This window comes from Penicillium verhagenii, assembly GCF_028828195.1.
Source record: "Penicillium verhagenii strain IBT 33310 chromosome Unknown utg000006l_segment0_segment0, whole genome shotgun sequence".
Classification (NCBI taxonomy): domain Eukaryota; kingdom Fungi; phylum Ascomycota; class Eurotiomycetes; order Eurotiales; family Aspergillaceae; genus Penicillium; species Penicillium verhagenii.
Genome location: NW_026643170.1, coordinates 1,992,514 through 2,018,570, shown reverse-complemented (window position 1 = coordinate 2,018,570; position 26,057 = coordinate 1,992,514). Strand labels below are relative to the sequence as shown.

General features: G+C 48.0%; 8 protein-coding genes across 8 annotated transcripts; 3 read left to right on the top strand and 5 right to left on the bottom strand.

Annotated features, from left to right (window-relative positions):
- Positions 1 to 105: 105 nt before the first annotated feature.
- On the bottom strand, positions 106 to 1,200 carry N7466_006162 (CIA30 family protein; the record flags this gene model as incomplete). The annotated part of the gene is made up of 2 exons (XM_057165559.1): positions 106 to 1,061; positions 1,119 to 1,200. 2 exons carry the CDS (start codon positions 1,198 to 1,200, stop codon positions 106 to 108), a joined length of 1,038 nt encoding a protein of 345 aa, XP_057021158.1.
- A 1,214-nt stretch (positions 1,201 to 2,414) lies between these two features.
- On the top strand, positions 2,415 to 4,769 carry N7466_006161 (uncharacterized protein; the record flags this gene model as incomplete). Its single annotated transcript, XM_057165558.1, has 5 exons — positions 2,415 to 2,545; positions 2,625 to 2,757; positions 2,817 to 2,907; positions 3,013 to 3,197; positions 3,261 to 4,769. The coding sequence occupies 5 exons, from the start codon at positions 2,415 to 2,417 to the stop codon at positions 4,767 to 4,769; spliced, it is 2,049 nt and encodes a 682-aa protein (XP_057021157.1).
- Positions 4,770 to 5,580: 811 nt separating this feature from the next.
- On the bottom strand, positions 5,581 to 6,728 carry N7466_006160 (uncharacterized protein; the record flags this gene model as incomplete). Its single annotated transcript, XM_057165557.1, has 3 exons — positions 5,581 to 6,082; positions 6,146 to 6,250; positions 6,376 to 6,728. The coding sequence occupies 3 exons, from the start codon at positions 6,726 to 6,728 to the stop codon at positions 5,581 to 5,583; spliced, it is 960 nt and encodes a 319-aa protein (XP_057021156.1).
- Positions 6,729 to 7,145: 417 nt separating this feature from the next.
- Positions 7,146 to 8,367, top strand: N7466_006159 (uncharacterized protein; the record flags this gene model as incomplete). Its single annotated transcript, XM_057165556.1, has 5 exons — positions 7,146 to 7,180; positions 7,227 to 7,674; positions 7,771 to 7,826; positions 7,893 to 8,040; positions 8,119 to 8,367. The coding sequence occupies 5 exons, from the start codon at positions 7,146 to 7,148 to the stop codon at positions 8,365 to 8,367; spliced, it is 936 nt and encodes a 311-aa protein (XP_057021155.1).
- A 922-nt stretch (positions 8,368 to 9,289) lies between these two features.
- Positions 9,290 to 10,109, bottom strand: N7466_006158 (translation initiation factor eIF1; the record flags this gene model as incomplete). Its single annotated transcript, XM_057165555.1, has 5 exons — positions 9,290 to 9,304; positions 9,360 to 9,550; positions 9,608 to 9,700; positions 9,776 to 9,856; positions 10,082 to 10,109. The coding sequence occupies 5 exons, from the start codon at positions 10,107 to 10,109 to the stop codon at positions 9,290 to 9,292; spliced, it is 408 nt and encodes a 135-aa protein (XP_057021154.1).
- Positions 10,110 to 10,723: 614 nt separating this feature from the next.
- Positions 10,724 to 11,523, bottom strand: N7466_006157 (uncharacterized protein; the record flags this gene model as incomplete). The annotated part of the gene is made up of 8 exons (XM_057165554.1): positions 10,724 to 10,792; positions 10,849 to 10,865; positions 10,936 to 11,033; positions 11,097 to 11,108; positions 11,189 to 11,205; positions 11,259 to 11,290; positions 11,379 to 11,429; positions 11,487 to 11,523. 8 exons carry the CDS (start codon positions 11,521 to 11,523, stop codon positions 10,724 to 10,726), a joined length of 333 nt encoding a protein of 110 aa, XP_057021153.1.
- Positions 11,524 to 13,351: 1,828 nt separating this feature from the next.
- On the top strand, positions 13,352 to 18,214 carry N7466_006156 (mediator of RNA polymerase II transcription subunit 12; the record flags this gene model as incomplete). The annotated part of the gene is made up of 2 exons (XM_057165553.1): positions 13,352 to 13,997; positions 14,058 to 18,214. 2 exons carry the CDS (start codon positions 13,352 to 13,354, stop codon positions 18,212 to 18,214), a joined length of 4,803 nt encoding a protein of 1,600 aa, XP_057021152.1.
- Positions 18,215 to 22,798: 4,584 nt separating this feature from the next.
- On the bottom strand, positions 22,799 to 25,303 carry rgd1 (putative Rho GTPase activator (Rgd1); the record flags this gene model as incomplete). The annotated part of the gene is made up of 9 exons (XM_057165552.1): positions 22,799 to 22,910; positions 22,973 to 23,043; positions 23,102 to 23,196; positions 23,258 to 23,401; positions 23,461 to 23,947; positions 24,004 to 24,209; positions 24,295 to 24,901; positions 24,979 to 25,032; positions 25,127 to 25,303. 9 exons carry the CDS (start codon positions 25,301 to 25,303, stop codon positions 22,799 to 22,801), a joined length of 1,953 nt encoding a protein of 650 aa, XP_057021151.1.
- Positions 25,304 to 26,057: the final 754 nt, after the last annotated feature.

Sequence of the window (26,057 nt, the reverse complement as noted above, 5' to 3'; positions counted from 1 at the left end):
GCCCAAATGTTATTATATGATCTGCCTATTTCAAGTGACGCGGAGAGGACAAGATCCACCGGGAGTTAATGTACAAATTGCGATGGGGGAATATTGCTTAACGAATCACTCCTCCCACTCCGACCGAAGGCCCTTCAATCCCTTCTCCTTTGCCTCGGACTTCTTCCGGTTCTCCGTGTGCTCGGTTTGCTGGTTGGACTCAATCCAGGCAGACTGAACACCTTCGTCAAGCGGCAATGCGTCTGCACCGCAGATCCGACGCTCCTCCTCGATATCCGCCTCGCCCATACCATTTGTCGCCCAAATCTTGTGAATGCGCAAATCAAAGGGTCCTTCAATACGATCCGTGAGACCGATACCGATACTCTTAACCCGTTGGCGGATAATGGAAGTCTGTGGCTCGACCACGTATCCGTGATTGGTGCGGACAAAGGCGTTGAAAGGCAGAAATACCGTCTCCCAGCCTGTTGTACCAGAGGTCGTTGTGCTAGAATTCGAGGTGATGATAGTGGACTCAGGGGGGACGTCGGAAAGCGCCGAGGGAACACCCCTGGGGTACATTTCTTCCACTTCCTCTGCGTCTTCAGCCGACCTCACGGGCAAGGCTCGCTCCAGGATTTGCGAACGGTCTTGCAGGCGGTGGTGTCGGGTATATAATCTGTGCTGGTGGATATCGGTCTCAACAATGGACTCTGTCTGGATGTTCACGGTGTATCGGCGGCCGTCCGACTTGATGCGAAGCGCGAGATAGGCGTATGGATCGACATCCCAAAATAGACGGCCAAACAGCCAGCGACCACGGTCTTTGTTGCGGAATGCGGCATATCCTGTTCGTTCCACGCGCCAATTTTCCGGGAGTTTGGTGGAAATGCTGCCGTGGAAGCGAACGTGGGCAGGTGTATTGGAGGAGGGTTCAGCTGGTTCGTAATTTAGGTCTGCGGTACTGAAGCCGCCCACGGCGCGATCGGCAAAGGTTTTGCAGTCTGAGACGGTTCCTTCATCTTCAAAATTGAGGAGGGTATAGGGTTTGGTAGGGGTGTGGAGGGCCTCGGTGTTCCAGGCTAGATTGAGTTGATTAGTTTTTTGGTTAGCTATGGGGGAGAAAGCACAGGTCGTACCAATCTTGGAGAGACGGCCAAATTCCTCGGCACTGCGCCTGAAGAAGTTGCCCTGGGCCGCTAGGCTTCTGGTGGGAATCATTCTCCTGCTGTGGTGGATTGAATGGTGAGAGTTGGAAGAGGAAGCTTCAGAATGATGTCGGTTCCCGAGGTGGCGTGAAACTTACGAGCGCCGATCACCCGCGATAAGATAGCTCCGTCCCGAGGTCTTGCAAGATGAGTTGTATACTGTCCCAAGGTCCATGATTACGTTTTTTTGTAAATATTTTACATGTCATGGTGCCAGAATGATGAAGTCTTTCGCCAATCATGGGATTGTATTGTGGCATCTGCCTTGTCAGTCCCAAGGTTCCTTCTAATTGAGGCTTGTACTTAGTAGGGGAGGGCCGGGAGGCTATGTTAGAACTTAGAACTTAGGGCTCACTAATTAACGCCGCATATTGACAACCTGAACATTCAAGTTTGAAGACACGCGACATGTGGACATGAGCCATCAAGTCGTTGAAACATAGTATGGTATAATTAAAAGAAATGTTGGAAACCAAAAAAAATATATTTATTATTATGTTGATCTAGTAGAAATGACAATACTGTAAAAAACCACTCTCATAGTTAACTGTATGCCGATACTCGATCTATACTAGCCCTAGTACATACTAGTAATTACGGGGGTAAAGGCTATCAAGTTACGCACATCAATCGCCATGCATGTGTGATGAATAAATACCGTTCAGACCGTGACCGGCCGAGTCCAGGAGTGTAACAGAAATTTTGACCGCAGCTTGTACTAGAAACTATATTTCACATATAAAGATTGGGATTCAGATTTAGGATCCGTGGACAGATATCGAGCTCCGATGACAATTCTAGTTATTTCTGCTGCAGAAATTGTCACCGTTTCAGGGAGTACCCCAAATTTGACATACAAGATGTCAATAAACCTGGTGCATCAACCACGGGTTGTCAGTCTGGATGCTTGGAAACTGAGTATAGTTTGGTTGTGAGTCAAAACATCTTCGACATAGTGGTAATCCCCGGACATAGCCATGGAACCTTGGCCGTCTCCCCTTTCTCAAAGTGTAAGAGGACCATCAAAGTGGCTTAGTACTTTGTTTGCTTTGAGGTTTTCATGTTGAAAATGTATGCGGAGGTGATGTTGACCTCTTTTGTTTCTGATGCACACTCCCACTGAGATTCCTTGTCCATACATGACATTACTGCTGTCCATCCTTCCTTTGTCATCGACATACCAAACATCAAATATAAACACTATCGTTTCTGAATATATAGGCCATCATGACTGTTCAAGAGATGGCGCCTGTTCTCGAGAACAAGTATCCTCGTCGTGGAGATCGCCTGCAGGAGGAGCCATCGGCCAAAAATGCTCAAGGCTTGTTCCCCCCAGATGCTTGTATCTTTGTTGGAAAGTAAGTGTATTCAATATAAGCCACACATCGTTTGAAGAGAGTGGCATTTCCGCGCTGAAATACTGACCTCTTTTTGCAGCTTATCCACGAAGGTTGCTGCGGAGGCAATGACGGAAGACTTGAAGAACGCGTTCACCGTCTATGGTCCGTGTCATGTTAAGATTAAACAGGATAAGAAAAAAGGTCTTCCAGGTGCATTTGTGCAGTTTGAGGTAAGTCGAATTATCCGTTCGAAAAAAAAGTCCTCCAGGTAAACTGACGTATTCTCCAGCAAGTGGAACATGCAAATGCAGCACTGAATCCTGATGAACGTATCACTTTGCATGACCGGTGGCTACGCATCGAAAGAGCCAAAGGAAGAAGTAAGCTTCTTGCCATTTCTTGCCATTTCTCCCTTTTCCCCTCCCCTTCCCTTTTCCCTCCTGCTCCATCGTGGTTTCCAAAATTGATACTGACGCCGAAGGAAGGAACCGCTTGTCTTGGTCTCCGCTCTGGAGCCCCCATCACACAGCAAGATATCTCATCTGCACTGAGTGATCGGGGTCATCTGGAGTTCTACTGCATCGAATCGTTCCCAACAGGACCTCACACATGGACGTGGATCTGTAAAGTCACATTTGCCTACGTGGACGACTGCAGAGACGCCATCAAGGTAAGTAGATGATCACCCTCCCAATCTCATACAAAGGATACATACTCACATTTGTTCTTCTAGTACTTCCAAAAAGATTCAAAGTACTACCTCAGTCTTCTCGACATGGACGGTAGCCCCCTGGCTCCTAACGTAGGGCGTCCTCTCCCTCTCCGTCCCAGGGCCAACAGCTCCTCTCAGCCATGGCGCAACAATAACCACAGCAACCAAAATGGTCAAAACGGTCGAAACGGTCATCCACGGTACAACAAGCCATATCGCAATGGCAACGGACCCAGCCGGGGTGGCTATCGTGGACCTCCCAGATATCCCAACCAACAAGCCCTGCAGGAGAATATTCATCCTCCTCACTTCAATGGCGAGTTCCCCGTTCCTCAGTTCCGTGGAGACATGCCCCCGCCTCATCTCCGAGGTGGTTGCCCTAACCCTCCTTACTGGGGCCATGGTATGCCTTACAACAATGACCCGCATCCATCATTCTATCCTCCTCCGCCGCATCACCCCATGAACGGGTTTGGCAATCCCCCATTCATTATGAATGGCCCACCGAGATATGATCATCCCAATCTCCTCCCACCTCCAGAAATGTATAACCCTGGTATGCCCAACGGGCCTTTGATCGTCAACGGTCAGCCGCCATATGGTGGCCCTAACCCGGCGTTTTATCCCGAGTTCTTCACACCTGAGAGTGCTTTCATGAGCCCACCGTCCAGTGTCTCGAGTCAGCCCGGTGGCTACTTTCCACCGCAGCCCTACACTGAGCCTTATATGCCCGGTCCCCATCCCGACTACCTGGTTCCGCCGAGTGCTCCAATCAAAATTACACCACCGCCGACGGAGAAGACTCAAGTGGTCGAGGAAAAGGCCACTGACAATGGAGGCGATGATGAAGTCACCGAGACAGGAAGTATAGAGAAGTTGCTCGAACGCATGACAGTAGAGCAGGCACCGAAGCTCATCCGCGTCTATGACTCTGACACGGAGTCCGATGGCGAAGCAGATGAAGACAAAGTTCCGGTACCAATTCCGGCATCAACTGTTGAGCACGATTCCCGCAAACATACCGTTACAATTCTTGACCCAGTCAAAGAAGAAGACGAAGAATCAGCTGTTGAGAAAGCACATGACACACAAAGTTCGGAGCAAACTGCCGTTTCAGGACCTTCATCAGAGGATCAAGCATCCACGCCGAGTCATTCATGCTCTCGCTCTCGATCTTGCTCTCCTCCTTCTCGTGTCCCATTTGAAGTGCCTTCCAAGTCTTCTCCAAAGGCTGCCTGCCAGAACATTCACGCTGTTGGTGGAAAGACCATCGCGGAGTATGTACGATCCATGGTGGAAGCACGGCAGCAGGATAACATTGATGAGACCTTCGATGAGAGTTTGGTCCGAGAGGTTATTCTGTCACTGGAACTGGAGATGCAGCAAGAGAAAGAGCTGGAAATCGCAGAGGAAATCGCAGAGGCAGATAAGAAGAAAGAGCAGGGCAAGGAAAGGTCTGTGATTAACCGTGGATCCAGCTCCTCGCGAAGCTGTTCATTGACAAGGACCTGTTCGGTCAAGTCTATTTAAAAACAAGGATACGGTGTCCTTCTTTCTATTTCATACGGAGTTTTGTGCTTTTCTTTTCTTTTTCTTTTTCTTTTGTGCTCAGTTTGTACTGTGGTCGCAGTGTGCTGATTCTATCTTTCGAACCGTGTACTTGTGTCTTTTGCAGGATGGTTTATATTGTTTCCAAGGTTCGTGCCATTTTTATAAGTTGCAGTTTGACATTATTGATGTATCTTTTTTGCAAGAAAAAGAGTATAAAATAAAACAAAATATTTACTGTTTTCAGCAATGGACTCAATGGCTACTATAATACATCAGTTACAAAAAACATTCGTAGCTGAGGTTTCAAGCTAGTTTTACCTACATAAGTACTAGTATAAAGTAGGTTACAGCTCGGTTCCTGAGAAATACCCGATGGAGTCGTGTAAAAGTGACAGTACAAATTTGAACTGGAAAAATTGGAAGACATGGTTGACTATGATACATGAAAGGGTAGATGCTCTATATAAGTGGCTTTGCAGGCAGATCCATAAACAAACAAGAGGTTCAAAAGGACCAAGAAATACTGCCCGGCCAGTTTTGTGAGGAAGAACGCGAAGATAGGAGATTGATACCGATAACACAGATAGACGAAGCGAAATATGATGTGATGACAGGTACAATCAGTTTGATACAAATTGCTGGCGTTGCAATAATAAAGGTGATCTGGATGCTGGTCGAAAGGGGTGACTCCAGACACAGTCCATCCAGGAGTCTTTGCCTGAGACTTCCAATGAGAACGGACTCACATGGCGAAGAAGAGCGCCTTGCTATCCTGACGCGGGACAGACGATCACTGGCCGGCCATCTTCTTCATAGCCTCCATGCGCTCGAAAGCAGTCAAGCCGGGGGCGAAGTAAGGGTCGCTGTGAATGGTATCAAGATCCGTGGGCTTGACGTGGCCCCAAGCGCGCCATCCAGTGCTGACGCCGTTCCAGCGAATCTCCTGGATGACAAAGTATTCGGTGCAGTCCTGCTCCTTGGCGGGTGTCTCGACGACTGCGGCCGCGGGAGTCTTTCCACGGGGGCCAGCAGGCGCGGGTGTGGATTTGGACATGGACTGTCGGGAGTTGACGCGCAGGACGATCTGGCGAATGCCGGAGTTGGGAACTTCGGGAATCTGGGTGGCGCGGTCTGCCATGACGCGGAGGCCGGTGAAGTAGGTGCTGGGTCTTCGGAGCCATTTGATGAGGTTCCAGGTCACTTGCTGGTTCTTGGGGCGGTTCTCGATCTGCATGATGAGGTTCTTGGCAAGGCCGTCTCCGCAAAGACGACGGATGCCGGGAATATCACCCCTAGAGATTTGTAAGATATTGGGCTGGAAGGTTGAAAGGAGGGGGTAGATTGCGGATGCTCACCTTGCAAGGGCAGTGTACATATCGGTGTAGAGGAGGTGCGCAATCTTTCGTCGTTCTTTCAGCATGAGGGGGAACTCGTTATCTTTCTTGCAGTAGATGATCAAACTATAGAAAATGTTTAGCTATTGTTCTGGTGGCTGCAATCAAATCGGACCGATATTCGTCATGCCACGAAACTTCGCGTGCACAAGTATATGGCGACGCGGTCAGGATTTGTACATATCACCCACCTCATGAAGTTCTGGAAAAAGGACTTAATCCCAGTCCATTCCACCAGCCACCGATCCCGCGGGTTCTGGAAGATCGAGGGCAGATCCCTCCACAGTGGCCGGACGAAGGTTCCCGGCAATATGCCGATATCATTAGGCAGCGAGCCGTTCATAGCATCTCTTGTGCGGGCCTTCATTGAAGGACCAGCGAGGTTCTTGGGCCCGAAGTTGGTGGCCTTGATTGCCCATCGTTGCGAGGCCTGGGAAAAGGATCGGGATTGTTGGGAAGTCGGCGCAAGGGTCTGCGCAATAACGGAGGTTGAGCGTGCACTGCTAGCCAGGCTGCCAGCAGACAGACGTAGTGAGGACGCCATGACGAACTGCGACTGGGAACGTTGAATGTGTCTGCCGTGAAAGTCCGCGAAGGAGAAATAAAATCCGCAGGTCACGTGCCGGCTCTCCGCGATTTCAAGGTACGGGAAGCTGCCTCAGAGAGCGAAGGTCCCCACTTACTCTTCTTTTCTCTCTCCACTCTTCTTGTCCCGGTCATCTTCGACTCGGCCAGTGACAGTGTACTGCATAGAATACTCTTTGCAGCGACCGATATCTCCTCAAATACGCACCGCACACACTCCTTTATTTCCGCCAAAAAATAACCAGCCGGTTAGGGGACTCGGCAACAACACACTCCGGGCCACAAACTTTTTTTCTTCTTCTTTCTGCTTAAAAGCAATACTCCGACAATTCAATTCACCAGTGCCTATTTTACAGGCTTGCGCGGCGGCCGCCATATGCCGTATTTGTGTTTAAAGGCTGGCTCCTCGACGTAATGCCTCTCCTCCGCCCTACTCTCCCCCCGCCCAGACATCTAGCGAGCCAGACTTAAATCTCGCACAGTCAACCTTCTTGTCGGAACTTCTTCGGCCCCAAGTCTCATTTCCCTCGGGGCATATCACCAAAGAAGTGGCTTCCGCTCTGTCGCCCGCGGCCCCGCGGTCCCAGACCTCCTCTACGTCCCATACCCCACTTGGCAGCGATGCTGGTCAGGCTGCTTCTTCACCTCTCCATCCCCGGGTAGCTGTGATTCTGGGTGTGGATCGAAGATGGCATATTCCTCTGTTGGTCTGCAGAGCTTTGAGCACGCTCCCTGCTGCATGGTGGGGTCTAAGGTGCGCTTTTACTTTCCTGGCCGAGCTACTGCACATTCGACCGGGTATGGGAGGAGAGGGGTGGGCGGCGGCGATAGTTGGGAGTGTGGGACAGGACTGGGATGTTGAGAGGAGGTTTCGGGTTACTGAAGTGGCATTGGCCATTATGTGGGTATGTAGTAACCATGTTGGTGGATTAGCATGCCTGGTTCCCCGTGAATATCGGAGCGTTTTGGTTGTATGTGAAAGCTAACATTCGTCTGACTAGTGCTGCGCATCCGCATATCTTTCTTATTTCTTTGCTGATTGTATGATGTCTCGATGGTCAGTATACCGGTTCTCGGACTCCAGCCTGGGTTTCTCTTTTGCTAATACCAGTGGCTTGAACAGGCTTCTCAATTACACTCCGCCGGCTGTTGTGATCCGTCTTTTGACAACAAATGGCTTAATTGCATATATTACTTCTTGGGTTCTCTACCTTTCTGGTGCCTCTTCCGACCCCCGATGTCTCTTACCGGCTTGGATCTCAATAACCGCCGTAATATATCCCCCCTACAAACAAATGTGTTTTCAGATCGATTTCATCTGTTCATGCTGACAATTCATGTTTACATAGACCCTTACATTTGTCTATCATGCGACACAAAACCACGCCACTATCAAGCGCGAAACCGCAGCGTCTTTTAAGGTTGTATCTGTTGCAAGTTTCGTCAGCATGTCCTCGCTTTTGATGCAGCTACATCTGACGCGCGAAAACGAACCGGAGGTCCCTGTCTTCGTGATTACGCAAAAGCTATGGGACTGGGCTGTTGCAGTCTTTCTACGCATGCGAGTCGCGGATGACCGTTTTGCTAGAGAACTGTAACTTGGAGTTTTTCTACTTTTCGGCGTTCTTCTTTTACTTCCCCAGATATTTTTTTTCTATGATCCATTTGGCATGGACGTGGCCGCCCACCTAGCCCCTCTGATCTACAGATCAGGATACTAGGGCTGGAATTGTACATTTTTCGGGATTACCATGCTGATTCATTCCGGGCTTGACGTGGCACAGTCCCACTTTCGTCCCACTAAGGCAGGCTGCTTTTTCTTCTTCTATATTCCAAAAATCTTTGATAGATCTAATCGACTTCTTTTGGTTCGGATCTTGATGTTGCACCGTCGTAAAGCAAAGTAACAGATTACGACTTGGTACCCAGGTAAGAATTGTACAGGTCAAATGCAACGGATAATTCATATTCATTGTTAATACGCAAGAAACTGAACGCATTGAAAAACAAGCGCAATGATTTGATCACCGACTATGATAAGGGAAAAAGGTAGTGACCGAAAAGGGCAAGCAGTGCACCACTCTCCTAGTTCCAAACCTCCTTCAATTGAGCGTGACGATACAAAGCGTAATCGAGCAAGAACCGTACGAAATGAAAAGCAGAGAATAGAGAAAAACTTCGAATTGATAAAAAATGTAAAAGCAGGGTCTGCTTGAGCAGACATGGGTATCTCCAACGCCTCGTTCCATCGTGATCCTCCTAGAAAAATGACACGCCGTCGAATATGAGGACGCTTTCCGGTCGAAAGAAATATTCAGGCGCACATGCTAGGCTGACAGCAAACCGAGTCTAACATGCCAGGCACAGAGAGACGGGGAGAGGAGGCAGGACATTTCACCATTTATGGATCTGCGAGGTGTACCGCTCACAAGTGATGGGGATATGGGATGTCTCTATTCCACCGTTCACAGGGCAACTTAAGACTTGGAGAAATGACCAGAACGAGGTATGGTGACTGACTTAGAAACCGTGGACCTGTAGCATTGTCAGAGATGAAATACAACCAGAATATACAAACATGGTAACATACCTTGACCTTGACCTTCATGGCCATGCCGTAGCCTCGGAGCTTCTTGAAGCTATCTTCGTCTTCAGCAGCCTTCACGAGTTCCTTAGGGGGCTTGGGCTTGGTCAAGAAGTCGTAGACATCCTTGCGCTGATCGCCTTGAAGCTGAATCACTTCACCCATCTCGTCATCCTTGACGATGTTTCCATTGCATGCTGGTCAACAGTCAGCATTTAGTCGAAGCCAATCTTGACTGGTGATGGTGAACAAACCGTAAATCTTCTTCATGCGCTTGAGAATCTTCTTCTGGTCGTACTTGTCCGGGAGACCCTGGCAAGTAGTCAGGGTCTTGCGACCATTACGCTCTGTATCACAAAGAATGATTAGTGAACCGTCGGGGCGAAACAGGATCGTTGGGGGGTAAGGTAGTGATAACATACGCTGGATACGAATGTGGACGTAGTTTTCAGTCTTCGCGTTATTCTTTCCACCGTTCTCTTCGTCGACGTCGGCGAAGGGGTCTGTGTAATTCGGTGTCAGCTTTGGTCCAGAACAAAATCGTTACCCCGCCACCGCCTTCGATAATGAATTTGGGTGAAGTGAGGCATCAACAACAACAGCAATCCGACAACATGTGCAAGTGCCAGTAGCCTTTTGTAGCCTTTGGCATCTGTTTGAGGCTCGGGAAGGGTGGATTTCAAACAAGCGCCCGGGCGCTGCTATAGGAGGGGATGGTGGCGACTCACCGAAGGTCTTAAGGTTTTCGATGGACATAAACTCGGCCTTTCTTCAGAAATGGTCCTTAAAAACGGTTTTGGTAAAAATGAGTTGGAAGTGAGATTCAATATCTCTGGAAAGATGGGCGATCGCAAGAAGTTGCGTGTGGAGAAAGAAAAGATTGGAGTTGTAGAGGTTGAAGAATCAGAAGAGTAAGTGAGCGGGAAGAGTTTATGGGAGTCACGTCGTGGGGAAGGCGGTGTGTGACTCAGCCACTGCCCCTCCGCCAGCGCCAGCGCTCTCAGCGCTTCTATCAATTCACGCAAATCGCCACTTTACCTTTCTTACTTCTTACTAGTAAATACGAGATATTGCTGTTATTACAGGGAATTTCTGATCTCGCAAGCCTGCATATTATGGGAGTCATGAGTGAATAGCCATAAATTAAATGTTATGATTACAACGAGAAATATCCATCCGGGTATTAGTACAGTGTAAGCCAATAGCCAATCACTTGAACATTGAAGAATTGGTCCCCTAGTATCTTTCTGGGAATCCGAGACTAGATCTGAACTGCCTTCCAAGCCTATCAATCCAGATTTCTCGGGTGGGGGATAAGGGTGATTGGGATGGGCTCGTGGGTTCGTTTAAGGTATCACAAGGGTACAACTCTATGCCAATGGCATAGCAGCGGCGGGAGCGTTCTTTGCCTGGGGAGGCAGGAAGAGAGGGAAATAAGTCTAGATATTAAAGGTTAGGAATGGAGCGAAACATGAGCGATCACCGAGGGACATACAACGACGAGGGCCATCACTGGAAGAGACCAAGCAGGTTAGTTTATCGTGCTTTCAAGCTACTAGTAGTCAGAGGGCAAAGAACGTACACGACATGAGAACCGACATGTAGGCTGGAGTACCGGCAGTCTTCTTCTGCTCGGGGGACTCAGCAAGCCAGCCCTGAAGTGAGAAGACAAAGGCCACCCTGCAACGATGTTAGAGAGGCCTTGCGCCATCAATGGACGAGGAAAGGGGGCGCCTGGCTTACCATCCAATCATTCTGAATCAAGTCGAGCTTCTAGTTAGAAAAAAGAAAAAGAAAAAGACGGCATGAGTCGTGAATAAGCGTAGTTGCCTCACCTGTTCCGGGTGAACATCTAATTAACGTGTCAGCGTGTCATTGCTTAAAAACCGAGTCCCATCCACTTACTGCCGCCATGGGCATTGTGCTTGACATGGTAGCTATCGAAGAAGCCCGTCAGGTTTCCATTTCCATTTCCAATTCAGGTTGTGTTGTGTAATAATATTGTTGGTGGTGGCGCAAACGTACTGGACATGTCGCCTTCATTGCTGCTCTTCGGGGGGTCGACGTAGGGAATGACTGTCAGGGCATCAGGGATTAGCACAAATTCAGGCAATGGCAAGTAAAACAACTCACCCAAATCAGCCCTTCGCATATCTTTGTTTGACGCCATAATGAGTTGATGGGTTGATGGATGATTGGAAGATGTCAGAAAGTGTCGAGATCTCCCCCGTGCCAAGGCCAAACCCGCGTCCGGGCTAGACCCGAACCGTGGGGAGTTGCAGTTGGTAAACTCTGGAGAGAACACTAGTATTCTATGTACTGCCAGTGAGTACTAGTTATAAGATTGACAAGTACAATATGATGAATAATATCTTTTTTTTTTGTTCTTTAAGTTTAATGTCTTTCCTTTTTCTTTTTCCATTATTGCAATTTTCGAGTACGACTTTGGGGTATAATCGGCCCACTGCATGAATTAATTTCTAGATCTGGGTAATCTGACGATCTAATTTAGCTCCGAAACTTGAAAGGGTCGGTGAGAGTACAAGATTAGGCCTACAGAATGCAGTGCAGATCGATGTGATAGGATATGGCGTTCTCCTCCCCCCCCCTCTCCTTACATTCAAACCGTGCACGACATGGACTTGAAGGTTTCCCGCGTCTTCTGGGGACATCTGGAGATGGAAAAGACGGCATTTTGACCGGCAGATGGATTACAAGGATATATCAAGAAATCTCCAGAATGTCACGCGTTGACCCACGTACATAAGAGCACACCGTATGATAGATCTGCTGCAGTAACCCGATGGCGGGCCGATACGGAATGTGGACGCACCGGAGAGATAAGGTGGAAAGGGCAAACCTACAGGTTTGATATGATCCTTCTCGTGGGAGACGCACGGGGCGTAAGGCTCGCATTCCGTATGGAGCAAACATATAGAAAAAGAAAAGACAAGTCACATATAGCAAATTTGTACACCGGAGAGTATGAACAATGTGTAATACGATCAGCCTTGAATGGGCTGATCGAGGGGGTAACGGGGTTACGGGAGCCAAAATAACCGGAAAATCGGGTTTATGTATGGGGAAGCCACCCTTGGCACATTTTCAACATTGTACACGCCACTGTACATGGTAAGATATTGGTGTGACTTGACCGGGAATGGGGAATGCATAGGGGAAAGAAAGACGCTTACTATACTACATATTAATCAATTTTAAGAGTCAAGACTTAGTACTGTATAGTAGATTATGGGGATAATACTACTTGATATTAGTTACTCTAGTTAGTAGACGGCAGCTCGGCAAAAGATTCCAGACCAAAAGGGGCAAATGACCCCGATAACTAAGGTAGAGCAGGACCCTTTTTTTAGATAGAAATTTTTTTTTTTAAAAAAAATCCAATACATTTTACGTTTAGAACTCACAAGCAATGAAATAATTAAATAATGAAAAATGAAAGACAAGATAGAAAAAGAAAAAAAAAAAAAAACAAGAACATTAATCAAGGGCCCATTCCTGGTGGAGAGTTTTAGCAGCAAAAGCCGTCGATCCCGGCCATTGAGGTGGATCCAAGGCCACGGAGGAGGACGGAGACTGCTGATTTGGCCCGTGACTTACGTTATCGCTTTCACTTCCATAAACACCCACTTGATCCTCTATAATACCCCCCTCTCCTCCAACTCGGATTGACGAGATCCATATACATATATACCAATATCTCTTGGGCTTCAAGTCCTCGAAATCCACCTTCCGAACGACCTCATCCTCCCCGACCCTCCCTCGATACCTCTATTCCGCAACATCGCTCGCCCTATTCCTCCCAAGTCAGACCACACCTCAACCCAACTTCGAATTGTCGTTAATTAGATCGGATCAAGCATCTTTCGCATTGCGCTGCGGACTATATTGGTTTATACTTGTTGGCGCTTCTGATTATTTACCCCGGATCCGGATGATTCAAACGTTACACCCTTCGGACGGTCCACGATGAGCCTAAGATGATACCGCATTCTTCTGCCGGTGGTCAACCATGGGGTCACCCGATGCGACCACTCAATGGTGGCCCTGGAAGAGTCGATTTGGCACAAATGTCTTCACAATATGACCCCTCATCAGTTACCTCACAAACCCCCCTGCCGCCGTCGCAGCCTCAGCCCCAACCCCAGCCCCAGGTGCAGCCCCAGCCGCAACCGCAATCGCAACCACAACCGCAATCGCAAACCCAGACGCGCCAACCGGCCGTCGTCGACTTGACCGATAACGTATCTGACACAAACGATCGGGAACCTCCGCCAAAACGACCAAGACTAGATATCTCGGGTGCATCTAAGGTCGGCGATGCAGCCTCGGTAAAAAGTGGGGATCCGAGGAGTACACCGGCCAGCGCTGGTTCACGATCCCAGCTATCGTGGCGTGGTAGACCCATGTGGTCTTTTCAGGCGGTCATGTCGGAGATTCCTGGCAGTGCGACGGCATCTCGGCCATCAACACCGCCTCCTTTCCCCACCCAGCCTTGGAACAATGCGCCATCCGATTCATTAGATGGAGGCTCAAAATGCAGGGATTCATCCCCGGATAAGAAAGTTCAAACCACCCCATTTCGAATTATAACTCCTTCTGTGGCTCCAGCGATTAAAGGCGAGAGTAAGTCGATGAAACCGTTGTGTCACGGGCATGGAGAGTATCGCTAACATCTGTGTGTAGAAGTCGCCGATTTCACTCCTTGGACCGGAAATCATCCAGAGGATGTCCTGAATGAGCAAGCGGCGAAACAAGGCTACTACAGCAGGACCCAAGTTTCTCAAAATGAATCCAACACAGCCCGGCCTGCATTGTATGGCCAACTAAAACACCGGACTGGGCTTCAGATGCTTTCCACCGTCTTTTCCGCCGCGCTGGAGAAGCGCCAAAATCACAACACCGTCCACGCGCCATCTACCTTTAAACCGCCACCGAGAGTGACCCTTACCGACAATAAACGAGAGGCCTGGCTTCGAGATCTTGCCAACCCATCTGTGCAGTTGCGCCGCCTGAGCCGAACCATCCCTCATGGCATCCGAGGCAAAGTCCTTCTAGATCAATGTATGGGCAAATGGATTCCAATTGCCCGTGCAGTTTGGCTTGCAAAGTGTGTTGGTGCCAATGAAATCCGCGCCTTCAAGCGCAAAGGAACGAGTGGTGCTTTGGCGGTGGGCCTGGAAGCAAAATGGGTGCGAGACTGGACGACAAACGTTGAGCAGTACGTTGAGACTGTGTTTAGTGCGCCCAAGTCCTCCGATTGGAAAATGAAGATGTCGTATGCTGTTGGGTTGACTGCCCGTTTGTTTTTCGAGAATCTCCTCGACCATTACCATTTTATCGAGTGGTTCCTATCTTCCTTCGAAGCCGCATCAATCGGTACCACCCCTGTCTGGATTATGATGCTTGGCATTTACTGGAACAACATTACACGATATCGACGCAGAGGTCGACGGCTGGCCGAACTTCTGCTTGAAAAGCTGCGTCAGGCCACAGAGGCCAAGCGAGAATCCTTGAAACCCATCATTGACCGACTTTCTCGTTTCATTAAAAAGTTGATTCGGGAACATACTTCATCGTTACTCTTGCCGAATTCATGGGAAAAATATAAAGCTCAGGTCATTTCGTGCCTTGATCTCACCGACAATCTCGATCGAGCCTTGTTGCAAACCCTCACCGAGCGTAATGCCCGGGTACAACGGCCTCGCCATTCTAAACACACACCGAAACGCTCACCCAACCAACGTATTATTCGCCTGCTTGATTCTATTCGTTCCGAATCTGACATCCATTCCGTCTCAACTTCCTGTTTGGAAGCCGTTGACGATAGAACAGTGTTGGTCTCCAAGTTGCTTGAATGGCTTTCCACGCCATTCCGTCATGGGATCTACCGAGTCTACGCTGGTACTCGTCTATTGCGGAAATGGAAGGCAGCGGGGGTGGATGTTGATGATCATATCCTCGCCTTTCTCACCCGAGCCGGACATGACCAGAAATCGAATATGAACATGGGGAATGTATACCACACAATCTCTGAGCTTGTTAGGTCACAAACTTTCTCGGTGGGACGATACCTCCAATGGCTGATGGCGAAAGATGTCACCAGCCATACTTCTTCTTACCAACAATCAACGCTCGATTTGCACGTCGATATTGCATTGATAGCACAGCTTCCTGTTGGTCGTCTCCCTGAACATGTTGGCAATCTGCGTAGCACCTTGCTGGCTCGTACCGGGTTCTCTGCCGAAGATGAAGTTAACATGCTTACCAATGTGAAGCAACTGATCAGCCGACGTCTACCAGGAATCTTTGATACGGATTCGTCCAGCGAATCAACATTCGGATCGTTGCCAAATAACCTGACCTGGGCTGTTAAAGCAGAAATAAGCCAATGGCTACGTCGGGGTGTGGCTGAGCATTCTCGCGACGTCACTGGTTCGACCATTCGATCGTCATTTACCGTTGGTGGTGTCCCGTCAATGACGATGCTAACTCCAGATGAGTTCAACATTGTTCGTGACATTCTCGAATCATTTGAGGATGTTTCCATGTTGGCAGATGTATTGAAGTGCGCCTCAAGCTCTAACAATAGCGTCGTCCTCGCATCGGTCGCGGATACCGCAAGTTACCACTTTGACTCACTATGCATGATTGGAGCGACTTCAGATCTTTTCCGCAAGTTGGTTGATGCATACGCTATAATCAAACGGTTTAGCACACCGAGTCTTGATTTGATGTTCTCGTTGATCGAACTTGGGTTGCGTATCCCCCAGGAGTGTAACATGGTTTTGATTCTTCGTCAAGACCTTGCACGTATGGGAAACAAGGCTGTTCTCGCTGCGTCATCTCCAGTCTCCGACCACATCCCCGACTCCTTCGGCGATACGGATCCTTTATTCCGAGAGAAGTTGGATCATCTTTTATTATCCGGGAACGTTATGGATGAGCCAACATTGGACACCATTTTCAATACTTTGACGAGGCAATTGGAATCTCAACTCGGCAAGGGGAAGGGAAGACTGTCAGCAAATGATGCTTGCCAGTATTTGGCGCAGTTGCGATCTTTCCAGCCAAAACACTTTGATGGGATTTTGGTTCGCTGGGTCTGTGCCCATCTACGGTCCCCTGATCGTTCTACTCTATTACGTGTTCTACCCTCTCTCATCGGTGTTGGGTGTGTTACAATTACATCTTTCTTGGCTCTGGTGAGAAGGCTCAGCTATTCCACGTCTCCGCTCCCCAATTCAGAAGATCTTGCAGCAGACCTTTGCGATCTTGTTTTCTCCATCCCAGAGGAAGACAGATATCCCGATTTGTTTCCTCCCCATACAGAGGACAAGTGCCTTGATCTGGTCTCTTACCGGTTCCAGTTGTCACAGCAGGAGTTTTTGGCAAAGAGCTTTGATGAAGTCCTTGGCATCGTGTGTGACGCTGCTTCATCTCTCGACCATAGTGACGCAGCAAAGCAAAAGGACCGCGAAGCTTCTCTTGTAATGCTACTATGTGAACTTCTCGTGCGAAATCCTGGTTGTGTGGAGCAGAGTTGCATGCGAAAGCTCGTCGATCAGTACCCAAACGCCATCAGTCTACTTCAAAAGGCACTTGACAGTTTGCTAGGAGTCAATTTACAAAAAGAGGCACCATCTGTGATCTCGCAGGTCGAAAAGCTGGCCAGCACAACTGACGACTTTTCACTCCCCTTTTGTCAACTCAAGCTTCAGATTCTTTTTCATCAAGATTCTGGCAATGAGGATCGGAACAGTATTGCAGACGCAATGTTCAAAACTGTCGTAGCCAACTCTCGCGCCAACAACCTCCACTGGGTCGAGCTTGTTGCGCTCATGAGTCCTGATGCTGTTCGCCAGATTCGCGAACGTGCTGAGAAAGAGTTTTTCTCGATTTCAGTACTGGAAGAGCCATCAAACAACACTTTGGGAACGCCTCGCAGTGCGGGATCTTTGGAAACTGCAAAATTGTACCTGACAATCATTGAAGAGCTTGCGGATACAATTCCTGATGCTGCGTCCCCATCGGTTGTGTCTGTCATCGTGGAGAAAATGGATGGGCTGCTGCAAAAGATTCTTCTGATCCAAAGTGAAGGAGTATCTACTCAAGGGCGGCCAAACTTTGAGCGTTCTCTTGCTTTCTGGTTTTCGGCTCTGTTGAGAATGGTCGTCATACATCGTGCCTCCTTCATGCAGCCACCTGGTTCAAAGCTCAATACCTCCCATGAGCCATCTAGGCTTCTAGTCTCGATCTTCTGTATAGCGCTTTCTCGTCTTCCCGGTGATGTCTTGCGCCTTTTCCCAGGTGCAGACTATTTCCCTCGCGCGGAATCATCTGAGGAATATCGCCCTTGTCCAGGCATTTTGTTACAAACCCATGCCCTTGACGTTGCTGCATCGTTAATCGACGTGTTCCCCGATGAGACAAGATACCAGTGCTCCCGCTTTTTCAAGGAGAAGTGCCCTGCGTTTGGTTTGCAGAGTGACGCTCGATTCCTCTACCTCTTGGGTCCGATCGGTGACTCGACAACCTCCTACCTTGCTCAATCGGCAACAGCGCCGTCTCCAGCAGCCGGATCCACCCCAACATCCAGCTTGCCTGCCCCTACTCCTACCCATGCTTCACAGCCTCCCGCCATAAACCCAGGTTCGCTTGTCGGTGCCGGTGAAGGAATCAGCTCCACAGCAAACCGCCTTCGTCTCCAGCAACGTGGGCGGACTGTTGGTCCATATCCTAACCGTCCCTGGGAGCTTCTTGAAGACGCAGCACCTTTTGTTGGTGTGAACGACACCGCGGTTAATCTGGGCTATTTCGATGCTCGCCGCGTTCGGCTTTGAACGAAGTCTCTCTTCCCCCCCCCCCTATCTCTCCCCCTCCTCTTCCCTTCCACATATATCATCATCTCCACAAGCAGCCTTCTGTTCTTACTTCCCACTACCCATGATATCCTCCATTTCTTTCTGGCTATGCTCAGCATTACTGCATTATTACCTGTCCTTTCGGTCGTTGAAGCGAGCATTTCCACACCTGGCGATAAGATGCATATACATATGGTCATTCGCATTACAAACAGCTCGTTGATCGAGGAAATCCTGGTTTTGTTCCTCTTCTTTATCTCCTCCATCTCCTCCACCCTCGATACACTAGTACACAGCACCTGATTCGACTACTCCACATATGTTTACCACCCATGCACCCATCAATCACATCGCTCCTTCTTTTGTATATATATACATACCATGCATTTGTTGTTTCATGCCCCGGCGTTGGTTCCAAGGTTGGAGTGGGCTCGGAATCGTTTGTTCCACTTCGCAAGGGGTTTTTTTCTATTTTGGTTTTCAGGGAGGCAGGTTATGATGAATTATTATGAAATTGATTTTTAAGGCTATACCCATGGACATTCAAGAGTCAGATGATGTATCTACTACTACATGATTGATCATTGATACCAGTTGACCTAGATTCCAAGTTTCAAACCGTTGCGGGAATTTCTACAACTTAATTATGTATTCTTGACCTAATATGTACGGTGTTGATGTTACCGATTTTCGAAGGACCTAAAGTTTAGAGTGAGTCTCTTCCTCAATTTGACGAGGCAAGGGAACGGGGGATTTTGAGATTTATGCACGTAGTAGTGGTAGTAGTATTTGGCGATGGAAACGAGTCATGACGGATCGTGGTGAAAATAAGGTGTCGGTCTGGGCCGCTTGCACATGTGTATATTACGCCTTTAGGACTAGCGTCAAATATATAGGTCACGTGTCGGGCATTATTTTCATTACCAGCCGACGTGGTGTAGTTGGTGCACACCCCTCCAGGTTACCCCCGTAGCCGCCTCTCTGCCGGGGTAGCCCCTAGAAATTAAAACCTTCTAGGGGAGGGGAGGCGACGTGTTCGAATCCGTCCGTCGGCATATCTTTTTTTTCAACTTTTTTTTTCATATCTCCACATGTGCATACTAAATTTCTCTTCACTGTTTCTACTTATACTTATCTTCTAGTTCAATCCCTATTTTCTCTGTGGCCTCTTTGGCTCTCTTGCCTGCCTTTCTCTTTATTCTTTCTATTGTATGGCTTTTTTGTGTATCCAGGACTTCCCTCCTCTCCCCTTTCAGATGTTCTTCACGCATATACTCTGATACCTATGGTTCTATTAATATAGCCTCTCTATATGTAAGTACTGGTGTGTATAAAATTATGCAGCTTTCTTTTTTGTGTAAATACCTACTAAGTACTAGGGACTAATTCTATGCTTATGCTCTATCCTGGCTGGTATTAGTCACGGTAGTATTGGAGCTATTTGCCATACCCTAAAGGTGTTGTTCATTATTACGGGTTGAAGCGTAAATTGGTGGATGTATGGATTGCTAAGAGGGATCGGGAATCTTCCCGCTAAGATACATAGTAGTTAGGTGATCTAGAACGGTGACCGCCGATCAAGGATGGCAGTGTAACATTTATTTCGACATTTGAATTCGCAGCACTTGAGAGGTACCTACTAGTAGTAGGTAAGTGATTGTGAAATTTCTTTTTACAACTATACTTATTAGCTATCAGGAATTTCTGTCATTTACACCTTATAATACTTCCACCTGCCTACCTAATTGTGACGAATCTACTTACTTATATGATGTGTGTGGAAGCCTCCTGTTATAAAATTATATAGAGAGATAAGATTCCAATGACGTAAGATGATTGGTGGTAAAAACAAGGTGTCGGGTAGAGCCGCCTGTATTACGTCTTTGGGACTAGCGTGAAAGTTTTCAGTCACGTGCGGGGAACTATTTCCAACAACCAGCCGGCGTGGTGTAGTGGCGCACACCCTTCGAATTACCCCATAATTATATTGGGCTACTCCTACGGATTATTATCCCTAGTGGAGGGGAGGTGGCGAGTTCGATTCCGTCCGCCGGCATATTTATTTTTTTTCAACTTTCTTTTTCATATCTCTATACTAATTTTCTCTTCACTGTTTCTACTACTTGTACTTGTTTTCTAATTCAATGCCTATTTTCTCTTTGGCCTTTTTGGTACTCTTGTCCTGCTTTTCTCTTTATTCTTTCTATTATATGGGGTTTTTATGAATCCAGGATTTCCCCACAATCCCCTTTCATATATTCTTCACATAAATATGTACTCTGATACCTATGATTCTGTTTACATAGTTTCTCTAAGTGCTGGTATATATAAATTATGCAGCTTTCTTTTTTGTGCATATACCTAGGTCGGGACTAATTCTATGGTTCAAATGTTATGCTCTATCCTGGTAGGTATTAGTTACTGTAGTATTGGAGCTATTTGCCATACCCTAAAGGTGTTGTTCATTTCGACATTTGAATTCATAGAGGTACCTACTATGTATGTAGTAGGTAAGTGATTGTGAAATTTCTTTTTATAACTGTACTTATTAACTTTCAGGGATTTCTGTCATTTACACCTTAAGGTGGCGGGTAGAGCCGCCTATATTACGTCTTTGGGACTAGCGTGGAGGTTATCGGTCACGTGCGGGGAACTATTCACAATAACAAGCCGGCGTGGTGTAGTGGTTGCACATCCCTCCAGGTGACCCATACCAGCTACCATATTGGTAACTCCTAGAAATTGAAACCTTCTAGGGGAGGGAAGGAGAGGTGTTCGACTCCCTCCGCCGGCATATCTTTTTTTTTTCTTTTCTTTTTTTCAAACTCTCGATCTCCCTGATGTCCTCCCTCCCCTCAAAATTTGAAGTAGCATACCTACTACATATACTAACAGACCTCGATGCTCTGACAGCCTCGGGGACCTACTAGTGTAGTAGCTCCTTGTGTGCAACTTAATTACTTCCAACACGATCGAGGACACCCGTCCTTCTTCCATTCCTTGCATTCTTCTATATATACTTTCGAGATTTCGACTCTCTTCACGCCGTAAATGTACATGTTTACACACCAAGCACAAGAGAAAATCTAGTCCTTTACTTCGTATGTACTTTGTGAGCCTTCAAATGTTGGAAAAGTGTAGCCATGGAGGTGCGGAATTTAAGATACGTTGCGTATTCATGCTGATAACGGGGAGGGTTAGGTGGAAAGACACATAGGTAGGAAATAGATACAAGCTGAAGAGAAGCAGAGTTAGTACTTGGGGAGGGAGAAAACGAAAATGAGGAAGAGAGAACGATGGAGAGGGAGGTAATCCGGCATGAAACCAATGGACAGCGGTTGATCTTCAGGGAATCGTAACATACGTGCGAGATCTACGGGTGGGCAGGTAAAACATAATGAGAAGGGCAAAAGGAAGGAACTGAACAAAACGAGACGCGTTCTGCAAGTCCACGACGGGGAGCAGAAGACTCGAATGACAGAAACAAAGTGTAAGGGAAGGGGCTGGATTCTTTTTTTGCATCTGCAGCTCAGAAAGGCCTGTGACAAAAACAAAAAGAAAAAGGCGAAGTCATCATCGCTGCCAAAAAAGAAAGAAAAAAAAAAAAAAAGAGACCAAGCCGAGATGGCCAGGGACGAGGGACGAGGAACAAGGGACAAGCGGAACAAGGGACAAGCGGAACAAGGGACAAGCGGAACAAGGGACAAGCGGAACAAGGGACAAGCGGAACAAAAAGCAAAATAAGATCAGGCCAGTGACGGCATATCATCATCTCTTATTGGTTGAGTGTGGAGAGGGGGCAGGCTAGCTAAGACTACGAGCTGTGCCTACAGACCTGTGAGGTGAGTAGGTCAGTGGGGTTGTCGTGAAACAGGCGCGACGGCCTCGGGAGAGAGAGAAGGAAGAAAACAAGCGAAGAAGGAGGGGGAGGGACAAGGGTTTTATAGTCTGGGGAAGTGAGAGTGAGAGTGAGAGTGAGAGCGACAGTGACAGTGACAGTGAGGACTAAACCCAATCGGGAAGGACGGGGTACTCCTCTGTCAACGGGTGCAAACCAGGTAAAGCACTGAATGACCATCAGTGTGTGTTGTTTCAAGTAGCTTCCATTGGCTTCAAAAGACATCATCGTCGACACAGGGTAAAAGAGAGCGCTTCATCAATCCCCGGCTCAGGGCAGATGTCTATACTTCTGTCTAGGCTTCGTCTTCAGCGTAGATGCAACTACATTCTACTGAAATATGCTTATTGACGATGCTGAAGTTGGACGTGCAGAGGCATAACGATATATTGTCTTTTGCATGAGAAGCCCGCATCCAAAACTAATGATGTATATGTACAAAAAAGAAAGAGACAGCCAAAGCATTAGTGCAGTGTAGTGTTGATTTGAAACAGCATAGACATAGATAGCTCCAGAGTGGGTATAAGAACCATGCTATTCAAGACAGAACAAAGCCCAGACGTAATGGAGTGCAGTAAGGAATCAGGCATTAGGAGAATTTGTCTGTCCAGAAGAAAAAAACACCCAAAAATGAGAACCATTATTATCCATCAAGAACGAGTAATCTAATCGTCGTCGAAGATCTGGAAGGTGTTGTTGAGGATTGTCTCAATGACGCGGACTTGCCAGCCAGCATCGGCAATGTTGCCACCGGAGTTGGCACCCATCAAGGTTGGTCTGTGTGGTTGGTGTTAGTCTAATGATTCGATTCGGAATATGACGGTTTCATGATAACTTACCCAAAGCAGATGGCAATGTTGCCGGCGTTCATGCGGTTCTGTGAAGAGTGTTCTTGAACCTTGTTTAGATGCTGAAAGGATGATCGTTAGCATGATATCAGAATGATTAGCTATCTGTATTTGGCTTACCAAAATGACCGCACGGAGGGTAGCGTAGTGAGCATCAGGCAGATTGTTGATGAGAGCATGTAGTTGATCCCGACGCTGGGTATCTTCATCGACGCCTAAATTTAGAAGAGTCAGCTACCATCATGGGGGCTAAAGGCTTGGCATATTATGACTTACGGGCAGCCTCAACAAATTGGGTGTAATATTGAGATGTGAACAGAGGTTCAGGAAGATCGCGGAAGAACTGTTTCACAAGCCCGGCGACACTGTTGACATCGTGGTAGAAATTCTCTGGAATTGTAAGGTCGATTTGTGACGAGTCTATGAAATTGTAAGCTTGGGCCATATATGGGCTGGTCGTTGGACCGGAAGTCTCTTACCATTATCGAATAGAGCTTTCATATGGTTAATGTGATTGGCACTGCCGGATAGTCGGTAGATACCCTCCAGATCCAGACCAAAAAGTTCAATTGCCTGGAAACACTGATACACAAGGAATGGAACTGCGGTCCCGTCTCGAGCATAAAGGTCGTTTAGAGATAACCCGAATACCGGCTTCAAGGGAGGCAGGTTGTTCTTTTCCATTGACACTGGATGCATGATTGGCGGAGTGCCCATCGGAGCAGCGATCACTGGAGCGGTTTCATGAGACGGTGGGCCCGTTGGGTAAGGTGGCTGAGCCGGTGGAGGCGCAGGAGATTCCCCTTGTGTTGGGTAAGGTGGCTGCTGGAATCGGTCGGTACTCCCCAATTGAGGACTAGGAGAGGAGATGCTTTGCTGTGAGAAAGCCGCAGGAATAGAGGACTGGCGTTTGGCTTGAAGGCCAGTCTGCGGGGCTACAGCTACAGCTGGTCCGCCACCAAGGGTCTATGTGATCATTAGCACGGGTTGAACAAGCAGCTAAGTGTTAGGATATCACATACAGGGTGACGCTGATATTGGACCTCTGGACCACTAACGGCACCGCCATGTCCTTCGTGGCTCAAAATAAAGTCGTGTAAATCTTTTTGGTTGTCAACCTGGCGAATGACTTCCGCCAAACTCTTAGGCGCAATCGATCCATTCGTTTCGGTCTTCATAGGGCTCACGCAAAGACCTTGGCCGAGCAAGAGCTTTTCGTTGAATGAAGCTATGGATTGATTAGCGAATGTCCAAATGAAGTATGCCAGTATCGAGAAAGGAAAAAAAAAAGATAAAAGATATATGCAACATACCAAACTTCTGCTGCTGCAGGGTCAAGCCTGCGTCGCACTCCGCAATCAACTGCTGAAGATTATCTACTGCCTGAGGTCGATGAGTAGCGACCAATTCCTGACGAGCTGATTGCGCTGCCTGCACCTTGGCCGCATAATCGGCATCAGCATGCTGGACCTTTCGCAAAAGATCCTCCTCGTGCTGCGCTGCGGACTTGTGGCCCTTCAAACCAAATTTGCCACCTGTCTTATCGCCCGTGCGGACACGATCATACTGTTCCGCAAATGAATCGTACTTGGTCTTTGCCTTATCCGCTTGTTGTTCCGCATCGAAGACTCGCTTCTCCGCTGCTTGTCCTGTCTGTTTCCATTGCTTGCGGCCGCGTTCAATGTTGGAGGATAGCTCTGACAAATCATCGGACATTTTGTGGAGGGAGACGGAGAACTGTAAACCACATTCGGCCATGCGCTCGTGGAGTCGTTGAATCTCCTTATAGCTGGAGCTGTATGTTCCTTGACGGTTATCAGTGCGGAGTGCAGCATCGCTCACGGCCTTGGACAGCTTCCTTAACCCCTGAGCATGTTCATCCTCCAATGCCCCCCGTTTCTTCAAGAAGGTAGAGAAGTCCTGTCCAAATCGATTAGTATGTGTTCAATCTTCGGGTCGGGTAATCACGTCGCTAGAGAGTTGGTTGCGTTACGAACTTTGGCGGAGGCTACACTCTGCTTCAACCGAGTGAGGAGGGTAGCGATACCGATCTGTACATGCGACACCGGATTAGCAAGGGATTCTGGGTGCGGAGATTTGGGGAAGGGGTTTTTGGAGCAGGATAGGCTCCCGAGTATCACTCACCTCTGAGTAAATAATTTTGTCAAGTCTTGCCTTGAGCTCATCGGATATGACGGCAGGTGGCTGCTCAGTGGGGGCTTCGTGGCCATAGCCAGACGAGCGACCGGCGCTGCTCGGGGGCGCATCGCCCAGGATGGGCAAAGCGGTCGGGGTCGATTCGGGGAGAGCCGAGTCGGACATGATTCTGGGGGGATTAATGGAGTCCCAGAAGGAACATGGATGGTGTGAAGGTATTAAAAAGGAGAGAATGCAATGCAGCTATTATTATCGATGACACCGGAGTGGGCTTGGCAGTGGGGAGTGCGGGTTGGCGATCAATGAGGTCAGACCACAGGGAGCCACAGCCTCCAGGGAATGCTGCCGCCTGCGAGAACCCAAAGAAAAGCCAAAAACCCGCCCATTTCCCTCTCTTCTTAGTTTAGTCCCAGGTACAGCTCAGCCACAATTGAATCCACAATCCAGTTCAACCTTCATTAGAAAAGTAAGAGAAACATTCAGGGGGATGGTTCTGATTGGTTGGTTTCTTTGTAGCACAGATACCTTTGAACCTTGAAACTGGAAACCTGAAACACCCTACGTAGTCCACTTGGATGATATTCGCGTATACCGTATATCCGTTTAGATTCATTGAAGCTGTTATATTAGTGTCCCTTCTATTCCACTCTATAGCTAAGCAATTTCCATGTCCTTTGTATACACTCTAACCATTTTAATGCATTCTAGTGACAAAATAACAGAACTAAGTGAATAAACAAGAGTCGAGGCTTTACTGCCTCTGCAAATGGCTTGTGAGCATTCAATTGCCCTTTTCGGTTTAGCGTCACGATGCGCCCTGTCAAGGCAAAAAAAAAGTCCAAGAGCTCAAGTGACTAGCAGTACTAGTAGTATGCTTGGCCTTTAATCTGTAGAAACAGAGAGGCTCTTGATGATTAGG